The following is a 20,451-nucleotide window of genomic DNA, read 5'->3' on the forward strand; positions in this document are numbered from 1 at the left end:
ATCTTCCTCTCTTTCCCTCTCTTTCTTTCTTTCTCTTTCCTTCTTTCCCTTTCTCTCTCCCTTCCTCTTGCTCGCTTGCCCGAGCAGGCCCTTCTTGGAAGTGCTCCCCGAAACGAACCACGAAGCCTCGCAGCCGGCACTCCAACTTGGCGTTCTCTTCCCGCGCGCGGTGATGAGCTTCAGTCAACTCTTCCAGTGTCGCCTCCAGCCTGTCCTTTTCGCCCTCCAGCCGCCGAAGGTGCTCTTTCTGACCTCGCAGAAGACCATTGGTAGAGTCCAACATGGCCTTCAGACCCTCCAAAAGGGCCCCAATGGAAGCCAAGGAACGGGTCTCGCGAGCTTCAGCCGGTTCGTGTTCCCGCTGCTCGGTTTCCTTCAGAGGCCTTCGCAGGTGTCGCTGGGTGGTAGTCAGGCGGTCGGAAACAATGTTCCGAAGTTGAAGGACGCTAGCATGAGAGGCATGGAGGGCTTCTTGGACGTTGCAGAGTTCCTTGTGCACCACTTCTCCGTTCTCAATCTCTTCGATCTTACACCAAACTTCATGTTCGGTGAGATCATGCTGAGACATGGTCGCCAGATTCCGGCGAAACTTATCCAGCCCGTAGTCAAAGAGCGTGACAAACTCTTCGTAGTCCGACCGGAACGGGTGGTCGGAGGGAAGATTTTGAGGCGCAGAACGGTTGAGCAGGTTGTGAAGTTTATCAAGGACTCGCGGTTTCACCACTAGCATGGTGTAGGTGTAACTCGGAAGGGAGATAATCTCCCTCCGGATAGCCGAGAACTCACGGCTGAAGTATGTAGGGGGAGACGAAGCCGTAGAAGAAGAAGCACGCTCCATTAAGGCTGTGAGGAAGTTTTCTCTAAGAATCAAAGGCAGAAAGGTTTGGATGAAGACGCACTCCAGGCAAGTGACCCTATTTATAGATAAAGGCCAAGGAACGGTTCGTCCCACGATGCCGAGTATCCGCCCACGACCTTCCGACGATCGAGGCGGTAAAAGATAGTGGACGGTTATCGAGGCGAGAAGGTATATCGCGATTGGTGAAACACATAAGCAACCATAATGGCGTGAGTGGCGGGTTTTCCGCTGGCTATTAACCACGACGAACCGTTATGGCGATTTGAATTCGGAAGAAGAAATCGGAAACGACGCCTTTCATTAAATGCCGCATGGAAAAAGGGTGATCCTGAGAAGATCGCGTCATGATGAACTTTGGAGAATTGACACTAAGACCGCCGGTTCAATGATAGAATAAGATGATAAGGACAGGTGGCATTAATATGGAACTAGCAACAACGGACTACAATACGTGCTGTTCAAGACTCAAGACGAAACTATGAAGTTGCATTTCACTATTGCGGTTGGCGTCAACAATCGCCTCCTTTCGATGGCTGGCTTGCATCATGTCAAGGTGCAGTGATTCGCAAGTTGCCTCTTGCTGTTTGATTGCCTTCAATTGTGCAGATAGTACTTGCGGGGTGGTACAACCGTCACTTTCCAGGGTATCAAGAATACTACGTCGATAAGCCAGCTCATTGTCAGCAAGAAGGGAATCTGTTTCCAACTTGTCGATAATCACTAGTTCACGCTGCCTTATCCTGAAGGACCTTAAAGTCGAGCTAAATGTGAGGAAGAGCTCATTAATGGCAAATCCAAGGGCACGACATTGGATCGGATAGGGCAAATGAGCTAGAAAAGCAAGGAGAGCTTTGATCTCGTCCTCGACGCACGCTTGGTTACATATGTAGGCATATCCTCCTCCTAGTAAGTCATGCAGGCGTAACCACTTGCTGCGAAGGTATGAATAGTCGCAGCGGAGAGTGTTCGATGGGCCAGCCGAGGCACTCGCCATGTTCATATGAACAACCCACGATTTGTTGGATAAGTCATCCGTGCGGCCATCGGAAGCCAGTGAATCATCTAGGAAGAAAGTCAAATCAATAATTACATCAAGCAAGAATGCGGGGAAGTACCCACTTTCATTATCGGTTTGTTTATATCAACAAAGGATTTACCTTCATCGACTGGTTGCTCAAGTATAATGCTCGGAAGAACGAAAGAAGCCGGTCTTCTTAAAGGATGCGATAAGCCCAATGAGTGTCGACGGACTTTCGAGAGAACGTCCATTGCACTGGTTGGGAACAAAGAGGAGCGATAGGAGAGCCACCACTTGTCGAAAAATGAGGTGCTACAAGGATGGTCAGAGAAGCCGACAAATACAAAGCGCCCGAGAACGGCATGAACAACTTCGATATGGCCCATCATGTCGGGTACCTCTTTCTTGCGACCAGAGAAAGGGAAATTCATGGAATACACCACCGGCATTGGAATACACCACCGGCATTGGAATCCCCCGAGTAAGCCCGAATTGGCGAGCACAATAATGAGGATTGTAAATCTCAAATCCTGACGAGAATTTGCCGCCACCGGACAAATTCATGGCTAAGTCATTTGGGGCTAACACGCTCATCCAGAAAAGGCGAGAATCGGGATCTGCCTTGGAGGAGCTATAGATGTCATTATCGACGGGCAGCCTGGAAAAGTCAAAACCGGTGAGAGACAACGGTTCAATAAGGAAGTCGTCGAAAGCGGTAAGATTGTCGGGGGCACGGCGAAGGGTCTGATTGAACACCATGGGTACATCATCCCTTTTAATTTTCGATGATTCGGTTGTCGAAGTGAGCGCTTGATCAAAAAACATATGAGGAAAGTACACTCGGACCCAATAGTGCGGAATCCATAAAGGACCCGAAAAGGGGGCGGGATGATTGTCCATCGGCGAAGATTGAGCATCCGATAATCCCCGATATAATGAAGCCAGGAACATCCGGCCTAGGCCAATATCAACACCACATGCCAGTTCATATGCCATATCGAGGAATTTCGAGGAAATTCGACATGTGGGGAGACAAAAGACATATTTGCAAAGCTAACATAAAAGGAAGGCTGTATGTTCCCCGGGAAGGATGGGTCCTGAAGGTTTAGCATGGTGATCCATGAATTCACCGTACGGAAGGTCAAGGCAGTAAGACACATCAAGGAAAAATTGGTTATCTAGAGGTCGAGAATTACCATCGATAAATGGAGAAAGACCGGTCAGAAACCAAATATCAAGAAGGGTAGGGGTCACTGGACCAATAGGCAAAAAGAAACAGTTCGATGACGGTGACCAAAAGCAACACAAACTACCGACGAGGCCATACTCCGAAGGATCAATGAATGTACCGCAAAAGGACAAAAGGACATCTATCCTGGCCTGTGCCCAGGTGGTAGCTGCTTCTCCTTCTAATCGTTTGTACCGGTTGTAAAACCGATGGTCGAAGCTTGGGTATGAAGAAAATCTATAGTTACTCGACGACCAAGCAGAAGTACAGATAATAGATTGCTCGAAGGGTAACACTTCTTCAGAGCAGATGGGAAAGCAACTAATCGGTGAAGAGGGAGGTGGCAAACTTGTGAGATGCGGACCCAAAATTATGTGACCATTGCTGGGTTGGTGATCCATGAAGGACAAGGAAAGTTCCCTTTTGGCCTCATTGTGAGAGAAAGCGTCGAAGCGCGACAAGCAAGGAGCTGCGCGAGTACTCATGTGAACTTGATAGCAAAGTTCGTATGAATTGGCGTTTGGAGGCAATCATTATTTATAAGGGATTTTGAAGTAACCGACTCGGGATTATGATGGCAGTTACTCGGACGTGGGCAATTACATGGATCGTGGCAATATGCAATACGGAAAATAAGGAGAAAGAAGGGGAGATTTTATTGACGAGAATCGGGATACAAAGCCGTCTTGACCCCCTCAAGCAGCTCGCAGAGTAAACGTTCAAACTTCTTATTTTTATCTATATACACATTCCTAGTATGACGTCCGTCTACCTCTGCTCGCATGACCCGAGCGCAATCAGCTCGTTTCTTCTCTTCTAAGGAAGCTGCGAGCGTTTTCGGTTGATCTTCTATAGAGGATCGACGGGAAAGTACTGTCGATCGCCGACTCCGAGTCTCCTCTAGTTCTCTCTCTATCGCCAGCCTTTGTTGCTCCAGGGTAGCCTCCTTCTTATCTAAAGCAGCAAGCTCGTCGACAGCGGATTGAAGGGACTGTTCTCCTTGAGTTACAAGTTGCCTCGCCCTTTGGGTCTCGGAGCCGGGAGAAAAGAGCCGATCGGGAAAGTTCGACGGAGCAAGCACCTTGTCCCGACACCGTCGAAAATGAATAAAGGGAGTAGGAAAGTGCTCCAAGAATGTTTTCAGCCGGCGGACTAAGCCTTCGGGAAGCTTCGCGCTGATTTCCTCTTTGACCGACCACTCCATCACGGATTGGATGTTTCGAATATTTGATGGGTTGTCAACAAAAGAGGCTACCCCTGAATGAACAAGGTCGAGGGAGCAAGATAGCATGATTCCCAGGTTGCTGAAAATCTCTGAGTCGGGTAAGCCGCTTGATTCGGGCATACTCGGGTGATCTCAAGAGAGAGAAGATCCAGCGAGATGAACTTGAACGTCTTCGATGGGCGACGGAAGGAGAGAAGCAGCAGAAAGATCCCAGATAATATCCGCAGAAGGGTCTTCAGGTGTTGAGAGACCTTCAGCTATTAAAGGAGCTTCGACCATCGGGGTCGGGACAATGGCAAGGGTCATCGAAGAAGGTTCCCCATGAGGCTCAGTAGGCGAAGGAGCTGCGGGTTCGGACAGATCCTCAGCAATGGCAATATCGCTAGACCCCCCAATGGGTGGATCAAGATCTACCAAAGGATCTTCAGGACAAACAGTTGGAGACGCTTCGACAGGCCGAGGGACTATCGGAGATTCCACCGGAGATTTGCTCTTCTTCGCTATCATCTTTCGCCGTTTAAGAGAAGTGAGCGTCTCCTCATCGGCTCCGTCGTCAGAATCGTCACCTAACGGCGAAAATAAAGCAAAAATCACCTCGGGCCAGTAATACTGCGAAGACCGGGAAGAAAAAGACCCACCTGAAACAGTCGTCGGACGTTTGCGACCACCAATCGAAAGGGCTCCGGTGGCGCCCTTTTCCCGAGTTTTCTTCAAAGCGGGACCGAAGGGCAGTATCCGGCTGCTCTGGAGGATGGATGAGATGGCATCTTCGAAAGGGCTTTCGAAGGCAAAGGACGTCCACCGGGTCGTAAACTCGGAAGTCACGCCAGGGCTAGAGCGAAGCATTGTTGGGATATCCCCCGAAAACCGCTGGTACATCATGGTGGTAATCTCGGCACAAGCAGTGAACGGTTCGTCAATCTTGATATTATACATTTTCTTGTCCATCGATGGGAAATCCATGAGATAAGGGATAGGCATAGGCATTGCCTGTCGAAGACCAAATTGCCTGGCGCAATAATGAGGGGAATATGGTTCGAAGCCTGGATAGAACCTACCCTTAAGACATAGCCGGATTGGAAGGTCTCTAGGAAATAGGATAAAGGTCCAAAAATCACGGTGATTGAACCGTTTCAAGGTTCGAAAGTTGAAACAAAAATTGAACTCGCCCGAGCGGTAAGGAAAGAAATCTATTTGATCAGCCTCGTAAGACAGAAGTTGTCGAAGAAAGAACCGAAAAGGCTGAACATCACTAGGAACCTTTGAAGGGACAGCTTGGAGTAGTCGTATACCAAGCTTCAAATGGACCATGTTGGGATTGAAGGAAGGGACGCTCTCAAACATGAAAGGAAAATAGAATGCAATCCAAGATTGAAGAATCCAGAGCGGCCACGATAGTACACCATCCTCTTCGGAATTCGACATTAGCCGAGCGGCATAAGAAACACTCCTATACGTAGACGCAAGAGCAAGAGGGCCAAGGGCAACAAGATTCCCTTTTGTTAGAAGTAGGGCGAGATCATAATAGTCCTTGGACACTTTGAGTGTTGGGCTAAGGAATAGATATTTCGACGACCCGAAAAGAAGGAAGGCTGTTCGTTCTTCGACGTAAACATCCCCGGACGTTTTACTATAGGCATCGATGAACTTCCCATAAGCAAGAGAATCGTCAGAAATGGGGCAATCCTTAGTTTTTCCTAGATTCTTGACCGAGGCCCCATAAGGAGAAAGACCAGCTATGGCGAAAGTATCTAGAAGGGTTACGGACATGGGACCCCACGGGAAGAAAAAGCAATTAGTGGAGGAAGACCAAAAGCTTGTAACGGACCCCGACAGACCTCTATTCAAATCATGGGACAACATGCTGACCTCAAGTGCTGTCCCGATTTGCGCTGTTTCCCAGAGGCCAACTGTTGGAGTATCCTCTTGAAGCCTTTGGAACCAAGCATAAGCCCTATCATCAAATGACGGAAAACTCCTAAATCGCTGAGCCGGCATGGACCAAATGTCCTTTAGCGAAGAAGCTTGAATGGGAAGCTGCTTGTCGGCCCGCATTGGAAAGCAAGACCGAAGAGATAATGAAATGTGGAGATGATCATGGAGACTAGGCCCGAGAATGAGACCGGCGTGCTTCCGTCGAGAGTTCAACAACTTGAGGAAACAATGATCAGCGTCATCACTATTGATGATCCCATCGAAGCGGGCGATGAGTCGGTAAGAAAGGAACTCGGGAGTTTCGGTCGCCATGAAAGCTTGGAATGCTCAGAGAAAAGGGTTTAGGGTTCAAGGAAAATTGCTAATGACGAAAGACGACAATTGGGAGCTTTTTCAAGATCCTTAAAAGTAAGACGAAGAAAAGGCCGGTGCGCGGTACGAAGTCGAAAAGTTGCGTTTTGGGAAAAGAGATCAAAGGGAAAGCGTAATCATCATTTGTACAGCTGGAGATCACCAAACCAGAGGAAAATATTTTAAAAGAGGTAAATCTTCGATTTACATCTTTTAAGGGGGCATATGTTGACACTTAAAATAATCCAAGAGAGACTCGTGACAAGCACGTGAGGAAGCGATAATCGGCTACAGGAAGGAACACTAAAGCAAGGAACGTTTCAATCAGAAAGGTGCCACGTGTCGAGATAAATTCCGGCGCCACTTCCTTCTAGAACAAGAAAAGCGCGCGGATGGAGGCCACGATCGAAGCGGTTGGCGGTAATCCCCTCGAGGTAAAAAGAAAAGGCGCGAAGACTAGGAAACCGTCATCCACGTGGCTTATGGAAAAGAGCAAAGCATGGGGCCAAAGGAAGAAACCGCTCGGCGGTTACCAAAGAGCTTGCCTATAAATACCTCGCAATAGCAAGACACACACACACAACAAATCCAAAACACTTGCATTTTCAAACTAGCTCTTAGCTCTTAACCTTTAGCCCTTAGCCTAGCCTAGCTGTAGTTTTCGGATCCCCGTCGTCGATTCAATTCCGGCGAGTATCATATCCAGAGTTAGGTGTCGTCGATTAGATTCCGGCGTCTACTCATTAGGTTCAGTACCGTCGATTAAATTCCGGTGTTGCACCCTTCACCCATCTTGTCCAGCACCGTCGATTCAATTCCGGTATTGTGTCCTATAGTTCCCGTCCGGTCTTGTCGATTGAATTCCAGCATTGTGTCCTACATTATCTCCCGATCCTGTCGATTCAATTCCAGGGTCACGTCGAAGTCCGTCACACACTGTTACTATTTCACATTGGGCCGTCGAAGTTGTCGAAAGCCCGTTTGTAACGCGTCCTTTTGTGTAAATCTATTGCATTTGACATTCTCTGTCCAAAACCGACCCCGAACCCCTTTTCGAAAAACGAACGGATTAAGTTCGATAAAAGATTCTCGCGTAAGCAACCTCATTGGGCTATAGTCAATCCGGGCTTAGAACCCATTACCAGCAAAGCCTTGTCAAGGGATTTTAACGCGCAACAGTTTTAGATCTATGGAACGAATGGAACATTCGAGGTGTTATCCTCTTGAGCCTCTCGCTTCAGGTCTTTCTCAATCTATTTGCACCCCTTAGGAAAAAAACAGCCAACTCACATATCTTTCCCCTCCTATGGTTGGCCTATTCGATTCTTGACGCGGTAGCTATATATGGGATTGGAGTCATCTCTCACAGCCAAGGCAACTCGTCCGCTTATGCAGCTGAAGTAGATGTTGCACTTCAAGCATTCCGGGCCTCATTTCTCCTGTTGCATCTTGGCGGTCAAGAAAACATTACTGCCTACTCTCGGGAGGACAGTTCACTTTGGCGACGATACTCACTTAAGCTCATCTTCGAAATTTGTGTCGCCATCTATGTCTTTGTGCAGATATTTCTCGGTGACAAGTCACTGGTGATCCCAACGATACTGGTGTTTCTTGCTGGGGTCACCAAAATTTTGGAGAGGATAATGGCACTTTCCTTTTCGAGCGTCGAGGGTCTCATAGCAGCAGCTGCAGCATGGTACGATCTTTACCAATCTGAATGTCGGAACTTGGTTGTAGAAATCAATGTCACAGAGGATGGACATTCTGATGAAGAAGAAGCAAAGCTTCCCGAGAGCATTACGGTGAAGCATGCTTGGTACTTCTTTCAAGTCTTTATGGTCCTCCTCGGAGATCTCATCACCACGCATGAGCAACGCCAAATGAGCTGTGAATATTTCCGTAAAGTGTCTGCGATGGATGCCTTGAGGGTGATATCAGTCGAGCTCCAATTCATTTACGAGTTGCTCCATACAAAAGCTCGGGTACTACGTTTCAAGCTTTTCTACATTCCCCGCTTCATAGCATTCATTGAGTTTGTGATCGCTTTCGTCATGTTCTGTTTGTTGAAGAAGCATCGGCTGCCCAAGCTCGATGTGCAAATTACATATGTCCTCCTTTTCGGAGGGATCGCTAGTGATGCGACAGCTCTGCTCATATGTGGTTTTTCCGACTGGACTGTTGCCGGGATCAAGAGGCACAACATTCGACCATCTAAGTTAAATTCATTTCTCAGCAAGTTGATATCAGCCACGGATGACCTGAGGAAGCCCCGATTTGCCACATTTGAATTAGATGCTAACGACGATGTTACTTACGCGGCTTTAGATACACCGTTGATATTTCGAAGGTGGTCAGAATCCATCGCTGCTTGCAACCTTTTCTCCGAGCTCTTGAACAAGAGACCGAGAAAGATGTTTAAGGGCATCAAGGCTCGTCGTTTTCAAATCCGCGTAGCTGAGAAGATCACATCTTGTTTCCATCAAGCTGGAGGGTGGAGGCCCCATGGAGGCCGTCGCTCGGGGCCTCCAGCCCCTGCTTCAGGAATAATAGCTGCGAAAAGTACGTGTCCAAGAATCCCTTCATTAAGTCATTATGGATCTTTATCTTTAAGGAGGTGAGACGTAAATCCTCGGATGATCCGATGGAGGTCAGAAAGATATTCGAGGCGAGAGGCGACGGATTTCTCCATAGTAGGCCCGAGGGGATTGATCTTTTGGCGTATATCACCGAGGCCAATTACGGCTCCAGTGTCATGATATGGCACATTGCTACTGAGATCTGGTACAATGCAGAGCAACCCAAAGCCAGAAACGACGAAAGGGAGTTCAGCAAGATCCTCTCCGACTACATGTTGTATCTTTTGTTCAATCGGTCTAGAGTGATGTCCGTCGTGACGAGCTATATCAAAAATCTAATCACATTCGCGGATACATTGTTCGAACTGGGGCACCACGTCGGTGATGCGACCCCAGGTTTGGAGGAACTATGCAGGCAATTGTCAGAGGATCTGCCGGGGTTGTCGTTAAGGGCAAAACGTCCGAAATCCGTGCTCGGCCGGGGGACCGATTTGGCCCGAGAGATGAAGAGGCTCGGGGATTCGAAATGGACGGTGATGAGCGGAGTGTGGGTGGAGATGCTGTCGTACGCGGCAATTCATATCGAGGGAAGGGCACATGTGCAAGTGCTTAGCGAAGGCGGAGAGCTTCTAGCCTTTGTTTGGCTGTTGATGGCTCATTTCGGTTGTTTCTTCGATAAGGAATGGGGCATCTCCTATGAACGCCGGGTTCAGTAAATTTTTCCGGATTCCTCCTGCATTTGTTCACCAGACAACGAATAGTTGCTTTGTAGCAAAATAAATTTGCAATGGGAATAACTATTTTCTTGTAAATCAGAAGTGCGAATTTTCGTCGCTCGTGTAATTTTACTCGAGTGCTTAAATGATCCAATATGATAGGGACTCTTTGCTGGCTGCGAGCGCGAAATATGACTTCGAATGTTCTAACGTTCATGAGATTCAATTATTCTCGAGAGATCGTTCATTCCGTTATCACGTTCGAGAGAGGAGAAGGAGAAGCGTCGTTCTTCTCCTTCTTTTTAACGTTTTCATCCTATCCAAGGCTATGGGCTTGGCCGGGTAAGCCCACTCATGGGCTTCCCACGGCCCCATCCATAAAATCCAACAATAACTCAACCATAGATCATCCCCGACTAATTAAAGTTCCAGACTAGTACAACAAGTAAATGCAAGGACGGAAATAATCTCAAACTCAGCAATTATAGGGCTACATTAAAAAAATCTTTATTGAAGAATTCTCGTAAACGCACAGAGACCATGATTATAGAAGTCCCTCGATAATCGACCTCAGAATTCAGTTTGACGACGATCGGTATCCCGAGGATAGATTTCAGGAAATCCGCGGTGGTTTTCATGGTGGCCGACCGAGCCTTTCTCTCCTCCTCTGCTCATCTCCTAATCCTCCACCGGTGCTTCCTCTACCCTGAAATGGGAAGATCGACAATCGAAATCTAATCGATGGAGAAGAAACAATATTGCCAACGAATTTACACAAACATAAAGGTTCATGAACAAACAAATCTATTGCAAATCCCTTGTCCACCTACCTCCAACTATAACACCTGTTAAATTGTCATAAATGTACTAGTTTGAGTTTTGGCCTTTAAAAAATTAGTTTGGGGTAAATTTATTAGTACCAATTTGCGGTTTTTAGTGATATTAATCCTATTAAAAGTTATCCACGTCGGCGTCGGACGCTCTACATAGGATGGCAGGCTCCATGTCGGCAAATTTCGGTCAAAATTGATCGAACGGACTGAATTGGTATAAATACAAAAGATTTAGAACTCATTTGACACACACAAAAAAAGATTTAAGATCGAATTAGCACAACCGAATAGATTTAGGACTTTTTTTATAGTTCTTCCTGTTGGATGGGTCTGACCAAAAGGAGAGATAGGACTTTAATTGTCCATCTGCATACGATTTTAAAGTCGAGTTTCAACAACAACAAAAAATTATATGCAAATAACTCGTTTTCACGATGGTGGTAGAATGGTTAGACTATCTAATCTAACATAGGAAAAAGGAAAAGGACTTTGTTATCATAACAGTTTTTTGGTAACCGTAAGAGTAAGAATAACATGGGCCACAAATTCTTAAAAAAGTGGTCGTACGATAATTTTTAATTATTTTTTTTTTTTTTGCGACTCATAATATGTTATCAATCTCACAATAAATAAAAAAAATCGTGTAAGCCATGAGTGCAAAAGGCATACCTCCTCACACTTGCCACACACAAACAAAATAAGCTACTATAAGTATAATCCAAGCTTTATTTCTCTACTGTCGGTAGAATAGCTGACAAATGTGAAGGAACTCACCAACAGGCATCCAACCAGTCGATTTGTCATTCTTTCGTTTCTTTTTTGTTCTGTTGTTTTATTTTCTTTATTTTCTTTTACAACTGTGGCCGGCGAGGTCACTAGCCGAGCATTGTCGGCCATAGACGAGGGCCAACGACCCTTGCCTAGTCAAGGCGAGGGTGTCGCGGCCCTCGCTAGCCACAAGCGAGGGCGCCGAGCCCTCGTCCGGATCCAAGTATGGGCCGACACCCTCATAGGCCACAGTTGTAAAAAATAAATGAAATATTTTTAAAAATTTTCCACATATGAACGGTCATACTGCGTTAGATGGTTAATGTCCACGTCAGTAATTTTCGGTCAAAATTGGCCGAGTGGACTTAATTGGCAAAACGTAAAAATATTTAGAACCTAATTGCCAAAATTAACAAGTTTAAGATCAAATTAGCAAAAGTACTATAATTTTAATATTTTTTGGATAATTTTCCCGTACATCAAGTATATAGGACACCAACGTGACTCTAAACTTCTACTAAAATCTATTAAGACGGAAATCATAAATCACGAACCACGTGATTTCGTGCCAGTTGAGAATATTTTTGTGTGGAGGACCTTGAAGAGAAAGGGCAAAAGAAGAAGATAGAGCGAGGCTTAAGGATCGTAGCATCCTCTTAATTTTTTTTTTTTAATGTTTTGATCGAAAGGAAGATATCATTCATATATCAGCATGTCGCCTTGTTGGACGGTCACTTCTTGACACAAATTGCCTTGGCTAGACGTGGACATGCCTTTATGGAGCGTCCCACCGATATTACCTCCGATTTGGCTTTGGCTTGTATCATCCACGGGAAAGGGAAAGTGAACTCTCAGGCTAGAGCAAACTTTTTGGTGGAATATTGTCATTGGTTAAATCATGATCACGATTTAGTGAAAAGACATTGTCATTATCTCGGTCGAATAAAAACCATGGCATCTGACTTCGTTCCGAATTCGCGAAACAAATGGAACATTTGAGACTTCATCATATACAATCTTCGAGTCATTCCGAAGCTTTGACTCCAAAATATTTATCCTTTGATTCGCGTCTTAATTGGAACCATGATATTAGTAGGGTACACTGGACTCGGAATTTCCCTTCTTCAAGAGGGACCTTCTCGTGACGAGTTTTTTAAATGCTAAGATGATATTTCTAAAGAAGGATTTCATATGCTTAGTATTTTAATAGTACTCTTTCTCACATTCACTTCGTGCTTTTCTATTTTGAGGGCGACAGAACATTCACTTCATGGTTTTTTTTTTTTTTTTTTGGGTCGAACCATTCACTTCATGTTAAACGACTGCAAAATAGCACCGGTAACAGATTTGATAATACGGTCTTTGTCCTTTGAGAAAGAGACGTAATGGGATTGCTAGTCTTTTTGTTTTGTCAGCTTCAAATAATAAAAAAAAAAGTAGGATAACCAGCCTCCATTAAAACAACTTCAATTGTGGAAAACACAACCTATCAACTTCAAAGGCATAATTTACCATGACACATTAACAATAGTCGGTATGATTAAGAACTTACCACCAATCCAAATATACACTTTTCTTCTAGATTAACGAGAAAAATCTAATGGAGATTATGTCAACTACAAAAAAGAGGCAAATCACGAAATTCAATCCTCGAACTCTTAATCGATGTTCAACTTGGTTCGTAAACTTTAATTTTGGTCAAATTGATCCTTGCGCTCTTTGATTCAAATAGGGATGACTAGATAATTTCGATCTCTTCAGCGAAATTATATGATGTCATTAAACAATGTGAATTTTCCGATTATTCAGCTCACAATATGTTATGATTAGTGCATGCAAACCACCCTATGCATGTGCATTAATTATAAAGAATTTGAGAAGACTCTTTTATAACACAGGGATCCAAATATGACTGTCGTATCTTAACCGATGGTGTGTATTGGACATATATCGAAAAGAGCAATCTATATGTAACGATATATTTGAACCATTTTATTCGTCAAGTTTTTTACACTTGAAAGGGTAAGCAAATGCAACGGTAAAAGGATACTTCAAGTATTAATATTTGTGTACGGCGCTCACTTTGATGCCAATATTTTTTTTAATCACTTAAGTGTCAATTTTATAAAGTAAAAAAAAACGATGATTTGAGTGCCAACTTTGGTGAGATAGCCGAATTTCTCTTTGTTGGAACTAAAGTAATCGTTTTTTTTTTTTCTGATTTGATACTAAAGTGATCGTTTTTTTGGATCACTTAAGTGTAATTTTTTTTATAAAAAAAAAATTATTTAAGTGCCAACTCCAGTAAAATTGTCGGAATATCTCGATATTGGTACTAAAGTGATCGTTTTTTCTCCGATTTGATACTTAAGTGATCCTAAAAAAAATATTGATAGCAAATTAAACTTCATACACAAATATTGATACTTGAGTTGTCCTTATGCCGACATGTAACTAGCGTAATGACTTCCTTTGCTAGTGCTCGCCCTCAGCCTAGCGAGGCCAGTTGTCCCGACATGTGGCTTACAGCCTGCGGCCGACCACTTGCAAAGCAAAATAGGGAACGAAAAACTAATGAAGAAGAAAGAAGAAGAAAGGAAAAGGAAAAAAAAGAAAAAAATTATTAAAAAATTTAAAAAATATTTAAGATGTCCACGTCATTGATAAGTAGGTTATCCTCCACGGTAGGAAAAAAAATGCCCCCAAACCGACCCTTGCCCAAGCCAGAGTGGCGCCGGCTTGCGTTGCCCAACCGAAGGCGACGCCCGACGAGGCCTCATTGGCCTAGGCGAGTGCCGGCATCGCTAGATCTAGCGACGCCACCCATGTGACCTCCATTGCCACCGCCAACGCCAACCCATGACCTTCACAAATGGTGAAAGATAGAATGGAGGGACAGAAGCGACGACTCAAGTGGCGAGGGACTGGTGTTTGACGAAGGTTGGAAGCGCGATGGCAAGGTATCGTCGTGGCCTCGAGCCTACGAGGATGGCTTCGGCCAAGCAAGGACAGCCTCGCCGAGCCTCGTCCGAGGATGGCTTCGGCCAGGCAAGGACAGCCTCGCCGGCCTCGTCCTCGCCCGTGGTACACTGGCCGAGGCCACCCTGCCTATGCAACGGTCGACCATGGCAAGGCTCGCCCTCGTCGATGCTCACCCTCGGTTCAGCGAGTCCAGTCATCCCAGCCTGTGGCATACGGCGTGCGGCATACGGCGTGCGACCGTGCGGTGGCCGGCCACCTACAATGCAAAACAGGGAAGGAAAAAAGAACCAAGAAGAAATAAGAAAGAAAATATAAAAATAACGAAAAAATTCAAAATAACATTAAAAAAATATTGAAAATGTCTACGTTAGTGTCGGCCGTGCCATGTGGGACCGCCGACGTCCATGTCAGCGAATTCAGGCTAAAATTGACCGGATAGACTTAATTGGCATAAATACAAAAGATTTAGTACTAAATTGACACTAATAAAATGTTTAAAACTGAATTGGTACCAATGCAATAGGTTTCTGATTTTTTAACACTTTTTCCTAATTCAAAGTAGTTACGAATGGATGTGCTAATAGAATTGATAGAACCGATTTGACGACAAAACATCAACCTGGCTCAAAGCTACAAGCGTCATCCGTCATCCATTAGGGGAAGAGGCGAGAAAAAGGAAGGAAAAAACGAAAACTTTGCTCCCCCCGCCGCATGTATAAGAAGGCAAAAGGATGAGGAAAAGAGAAGCTCTTTGTATGGACAAAACATATTGGGCTCATGCAATGCAAACATCACTTTAAAAAAGACAACAAGGACAAAAGATAAAGATAGAGATTCTCATTATCTTGGCGGAACGTCTGGTTCACTTTATTTTATTTTATTTTATTTTAAATTATCTTGTGGAATCACATTCTCATTGTCATTGTCATTTTTGCCTTTATTGTTCGCGAAATGATTAGTTCACAGATTTCTTTTACCTTCTTGAATACTTCCATACATATTTCTTTCGACATATAAATAAGAAATCATCTCAACATATATATAGACACACGCGCGCGGCTTTATCTAAGAAAAAGCGCGGCGTTATCTTGTTCCCGCTTTTCAAATAGACATGCATCTTTTGATGACGATTAGAAATTCGAAAATCTACGAAAACGTGCAAGCTCAGAACATTGTTGTGCCGCGGGGGGGGGAAGGGGGGAGAAGGGGGGGGGCAAGGGGTGGGAAAGGGCAAAAGGAGAAGATGAGTGAGGGCTCGGATTTTCCGTTTTCGAGGCAGACCTTTTCCTGATAGAATTTTTTTGCACGTTCGGATGAACTTTTTTAAGGGAGGATTCGAGACGTTCAGTAGTAATATTAAGGGTTAATATCACGGAAAATCCTAAACTGATACACATGTGACAAATTTATTTCAAATTATTTTTTTTATCATAAAAAACTCCAAACCGGTACGCTTATGATAAATTTATCCCAAAGAACAATGCCAGGTGTAAAGACACTTGTGATCACTCCAGGAATCGTTGTCGGCACTGCTGCTTCCTCCTCGTCCTCCCATGTCCCGAAGCCGCTGGCAAGAGAGAGTTTATGCTTCCGAATCTACCCTTTTTTTTCCATTTATTACCCTCTCCACTACTTTTACTTGTAAATTTCTACTTCAAGGCTCCCTTATAAAGTCTCCCAAGCACCGTTTTCTTGATGAATTGTTGAGAGGATAGTCTCCTTGTAACCGGAATTTTATCAGTGAGGAGCGATACAATTCATGCTAAGCAGAAACATGGCATTTAGCTCCATGTCGGACCTGTGGAACAAAGGGAACACCTGAGGCTTCGTCATGCTGAGCCTCTCGCTTCAGGTCTTTCTGATTCTATTTGCACCCTTTAGAAAGAAAACATCGAACCGCCTCATCATTTTCCTCTTGTGGTTGGCCTATATGATGGCTGACTGGGTAGCGGCATTCACGATCGGGCTCATTTCTCAAAACCAAAGCAATTTGTCCGTCGTGTAGCTGAAGTAGACGGAGCACTTCAGGCATTTTGGGCTTCATTTCTCTTGTTACATCTTGGCGGTCCCGACATCATCACTGCCTTCTCTATTGAGGATAGTTCGCTTTGGCAACGTCACATGCTCAGTCTCATCTTCCAAGTCGGTTCCGCCATTTATGTCTTTGTACATATCTTTCCCAGAGACAAGTTGTTGGCGATTCCAACGGTGCTGGTGTTTCTTGCTGGGGTCATAAAATATGTGGAGAGTACGGTGGCACTTAATTTCTCGAGCCTCCCGAAGCTTAGGGAATGGGTGTTCTCACTGCAGGAGGATCCCGATGATGTAGCTAACAAGTTTGTTAGAGACTTGATCGTCTCACAGCTGCGGTCTTATGATGACGAAGGAGAAGTAAAGCTTGCCAAGAGCATTGTCGCGAAGCATGCTTACTACTTCTTTCAAATGTTTATGGTCCTTATCGGAGGTCTCATATTCACATCTATGGAACGCCAAGTGAGCTGCGCATATTTCCACAAAGTTTCCACGGTGGATGCATTGAGGGTAATATTAGTTGAACTCCAGTTCATGTACGAGGTGCTCCACACGAAAACGTTGGTATTACATTCCAAATGGAGCTACATTTTCCCTTTCATAGCCTTCACTAATATTGCGATGGCATTCATCCTGTTCAATCGCTTGAAGGAGCATCAGCTCCTCGAGCTCGATGTGAAAATTACTTATTCCCTTCTTTTTGGGGGGATTGCTCTTGACGTGATAGCTTTCTTAATGCTTGTTTTCTCCAATTGGACTGTTGCGGGAATCAAGCGAGCTTCATTCCTCAACAAGTTGGTATCCGCCACAAATGACCCGAGAAAGCCCCGATTCGCCACATGTGAAGTACAACCTAACGCCAATGTTTCTTACACGGTCTTAGATGCGCCATTAATATTTCGAAGGTGGTCAGAATCAATCTCTACTTGCAACCTTTTATCCGAGTTCTATCGTAAGAGTCCGAGAAAGATGTGTAAGCGCGATCGACGCTGGGACATCATCGCCTTTTAGAGTACCTAGGATTGCGAATACGGAGTTCGTGTACAAGAATCCCTTGATTAAGGAGCTATGGATCTTTATCTTTACGGAAGTGAGATGTAAATCCAAGGACGCAAATAATGAAACAGAGGTGAGGAAGATACTTGAGGCTAAAGGTGATTTGTTCCTCGAGAGTGAACCGTGGGGGATCATCCATTGCAGCAATCTTCTAGCGTATGTTAGCCGGCCTAATTTCAACGCCTCTATTATAATGTGGCACATTGCTACCGAAATGTGGTACAACATAGAGAAACCCACAGCCAGAAACGACGAAAGGGAATTCAGCAAGATCCTCTCCGACTACATGTTCTATCTTTTACTTAATCAACCTAATCTGATGTCCACTGTGGCTGGCATTGCCCAAATCAGATCGGCGAGGACGCTCTATGAGATGAACATCAACTACATCCCAGGGCTATGCGAGCGTTTGTATGAGGAATCTCGCAGAAGCTTTGAGGGATCCACGCTTGATGAGGGGATCAAATTGTCTCAAGAGATGGAAAGGCTCGGGGAAAGGAAGTGGAAGGTGATGAGCGGAGTGTGGGTTGAGATGCTGCGTTATGCGGCAAGTCATACCAAGGGCGAGGCGCACGTGCAGGTGCAGAGCAAAGGTGGAGAGCTTCTTGCCTTTGTTTGGCTGTTGATGGCTCATTTCGGGTGTTTCTACACACCTGAATGGGGCATTTGCGCGAATTTTGAGTGGGTTACTTTTGAGAAGGACTGGTGTGAAGGGTGACTATGAGAAAGGAGTTGAATAGTTCGCCTTGTGTCCCAGGCCGGACCTCTGGACCGTGACACTTTTTTTTTTTTTTATTCGGTAGGACATGTGGATTTTCGGGTGCCGTAATTCCACTGGATTTGTTCTAATCAGACTCTTCTTCTTCTTCTTTTGATCGAGAGGCTCTTCTTGGTTGAAAGCACAAAATATGACTTCATCATGTATTCTGTTCTGACATCAGACCTGGTATCTATGATCCTCGTGAGCTTTTGCAATAGAATCAACTATACAGACAGAGATAGATGGCATCCAAGGTTGATGCTTAAATGCAATTCGCCTCCTTCATAAACAGGATAGCATTAAGAAGCCAATTGGCAATACACAAACAGAGAGCCAGATAAATATGACATGCCAAATTATAGGAAGAGCCAGAAAAAAAAAATTTAAAGGAAGAGCTAGGGCATTACCAGTGCTCGTCAAGCAATTCATAAACCAATTTCATGAGATGCAGGGTTATCAGTAAGAATCTCACAAATCATCTCTAAAATTTGGAATATGTTCACTTTTTCCCCAATTCTAGAGCCACATTAACCTGCAACCAAGAATTGTACCTAATCAAAAGTTGTGAGCACATAACTCCACCATGCCACATTACATAGCACAATCCACGCTAAGCCCCATCCGCCAGAGTCCGCTTTGAAGTGCTGATGTACAGAACTGGCAACAAGTCATTCCAGTTAGGAGCGGTCCAAGTCAGCAAAAGATATTATTTAACAAGCAGAAATTCCAAATACATCATTACCATTATTTCCTCGAATAAAAGCATCTCCATACTTATTTTTCAGCTGCCCATTGACGTACTCTTCCGTCTGTTCCATTGCTATGTTCATATATCCATCCAGGCAGGCCAGAATACCTGCAAAGAACACTCCAACCCATCAGAACATCTAAGAATACAACACAGGGTTGTGGTTCTAAACTAATCCTCTGCATCACCAGCATTTAGCATGGGATGAAGAACATGCTTGTCAGGAACATTGTAGATCAATTAGTTCATCATCATCCAAATCACCTCTCCTCCAGGTCTCACTCCACAAGAACTAAGGTTTAGAAAATTATTGGAAGTTGACACTAAAAGGCTTTGTCATAGGCACATACCGCACAGACACCAGCTTTTTCTCTGTTACGATTTACTCACAGATAGTAAACTGAGAAAGTTCAATTGAGAAGCCCAAGGGTATTACCTACATTCCTCTTGTATTCATGATAAGGCCATCAGGATGGAGCAAATGGCTTTCAAGCAACCAAATTTTAATTCCATACAAGTTCACTAATTATCAACAAACACCCTGCTTCTCCCCTTCTCTTTCTCTGCACTTGTTCTCCTTCCCTCTCTCTTAATACACAAAAGGAAAACCACGAAGTTTGAAAGCCCTTTTTTTTTTGTATATTCTCATGCTATCAAAGAAAGGTTTTTGGCATCTTGTAATCGAATAGCAGCATGTATGTGCAAGATTCTGTTTTTTACAGTTTTTTTAATTAAAAATGAATATCTTGTGTGAACATCATTTAATCTGTCAAATGTCTATAATTATAATTGATTTCAAGAACCAAACATTCCTCCAATGTTACCATTCCTATCTAGTCATCGTTGATGGATGAGAAGACGAGTTTAACATTAAAGCCTCAATTTTACCAGTTATATTGCAACAATGAATACCATGGACATTGTTACAAAAAGGACGATTGTTATATTTCTAAAGAACAGATATAGTTTCCCTCCTGATGAAGGAAAAGAATGGGCTAAGTGACTTACATCGAGACCACAATGTATGTACATAGACCAACTTAACTGCCCATTCTTTGCAGCATGATGTAGGGTCACAAATGAATTTGACAGTCCATGACATAAGCCACATTCATCTTCAATTACTTCAATTTGATAGGTAAGGTTCAGTTGGTTCATAATTCCGATGGACTAAAAATTTTGTTTTAAGCTTGAGGTGAGCAAGTTGCCGCTTCACTCATACGAGCTGTCAAGGACTCAACCCATAGATCATCCCCGACTAATTAAAGTTTGAGACAAGCAGTTGATGGCACATTGGATTTGGTACAATCAGTAAACACGAGGATGGAAACAATCTCAAAAATCAGCATTATCGAGCCACATTGA

General features: G+C 44.3%; 1 protein-coding gene across 3 annotated transcripts in view; it reads right to left on the reverse strand.

Moving 5' to 3' along the window:
• LOC115739165 (sm-like protein LSM36B) overlaps positions 1 to 20,451 on the reverse strand; it is a 131,538-nt gene that overhangs the window by 110,327 nt on the left and 760 nt on the right. The window contains exons 3-5 of one of the 3 annotated variants that reach the window (XM_048271520.1): positions 19,081 to 19,194; positions 18,921 to 18,995; positions 18,726 to 18,870 (exon numbers count right to left, since the gene is read on the reverse strand). In XM_048271520.1, coding sequence (XP_048127477.1) covers positions 18,949 to 18,995; positions 19,081 to 19,194 — 161 coding nt within the window. In that variant the 3' untranslated portion in view covers positions 18,726 to 18,870; positions 18,921 to 18,948. Of the gene's footprint in view, positions 1 to 18,725; positions 18,996 to 19,080; positions 19,195 to 20,451 lie in introns of those variants that run through there. The other 2 variants (XM_048271518.1, XM_048271517.1) reach the window with 2 other exon arrangements.

The sequence above is a fragment of the Rhodamnia argentea genome, chromosome 10, assembly GCF_020921035.1.
Source record: "Rhodamnia argentea isolate NSW1041297 chromosome 10, ASM2092103v1, whole genome shotgun sequence".
NCBI classification, from domain to species: domain Eukaryota; kingdom Viridiplantae; phylum Streptophyta; class Magnoliopsida; order Myrtales; family Myrtaceae; genus Rhodamnia; species Rhodamnia argentea.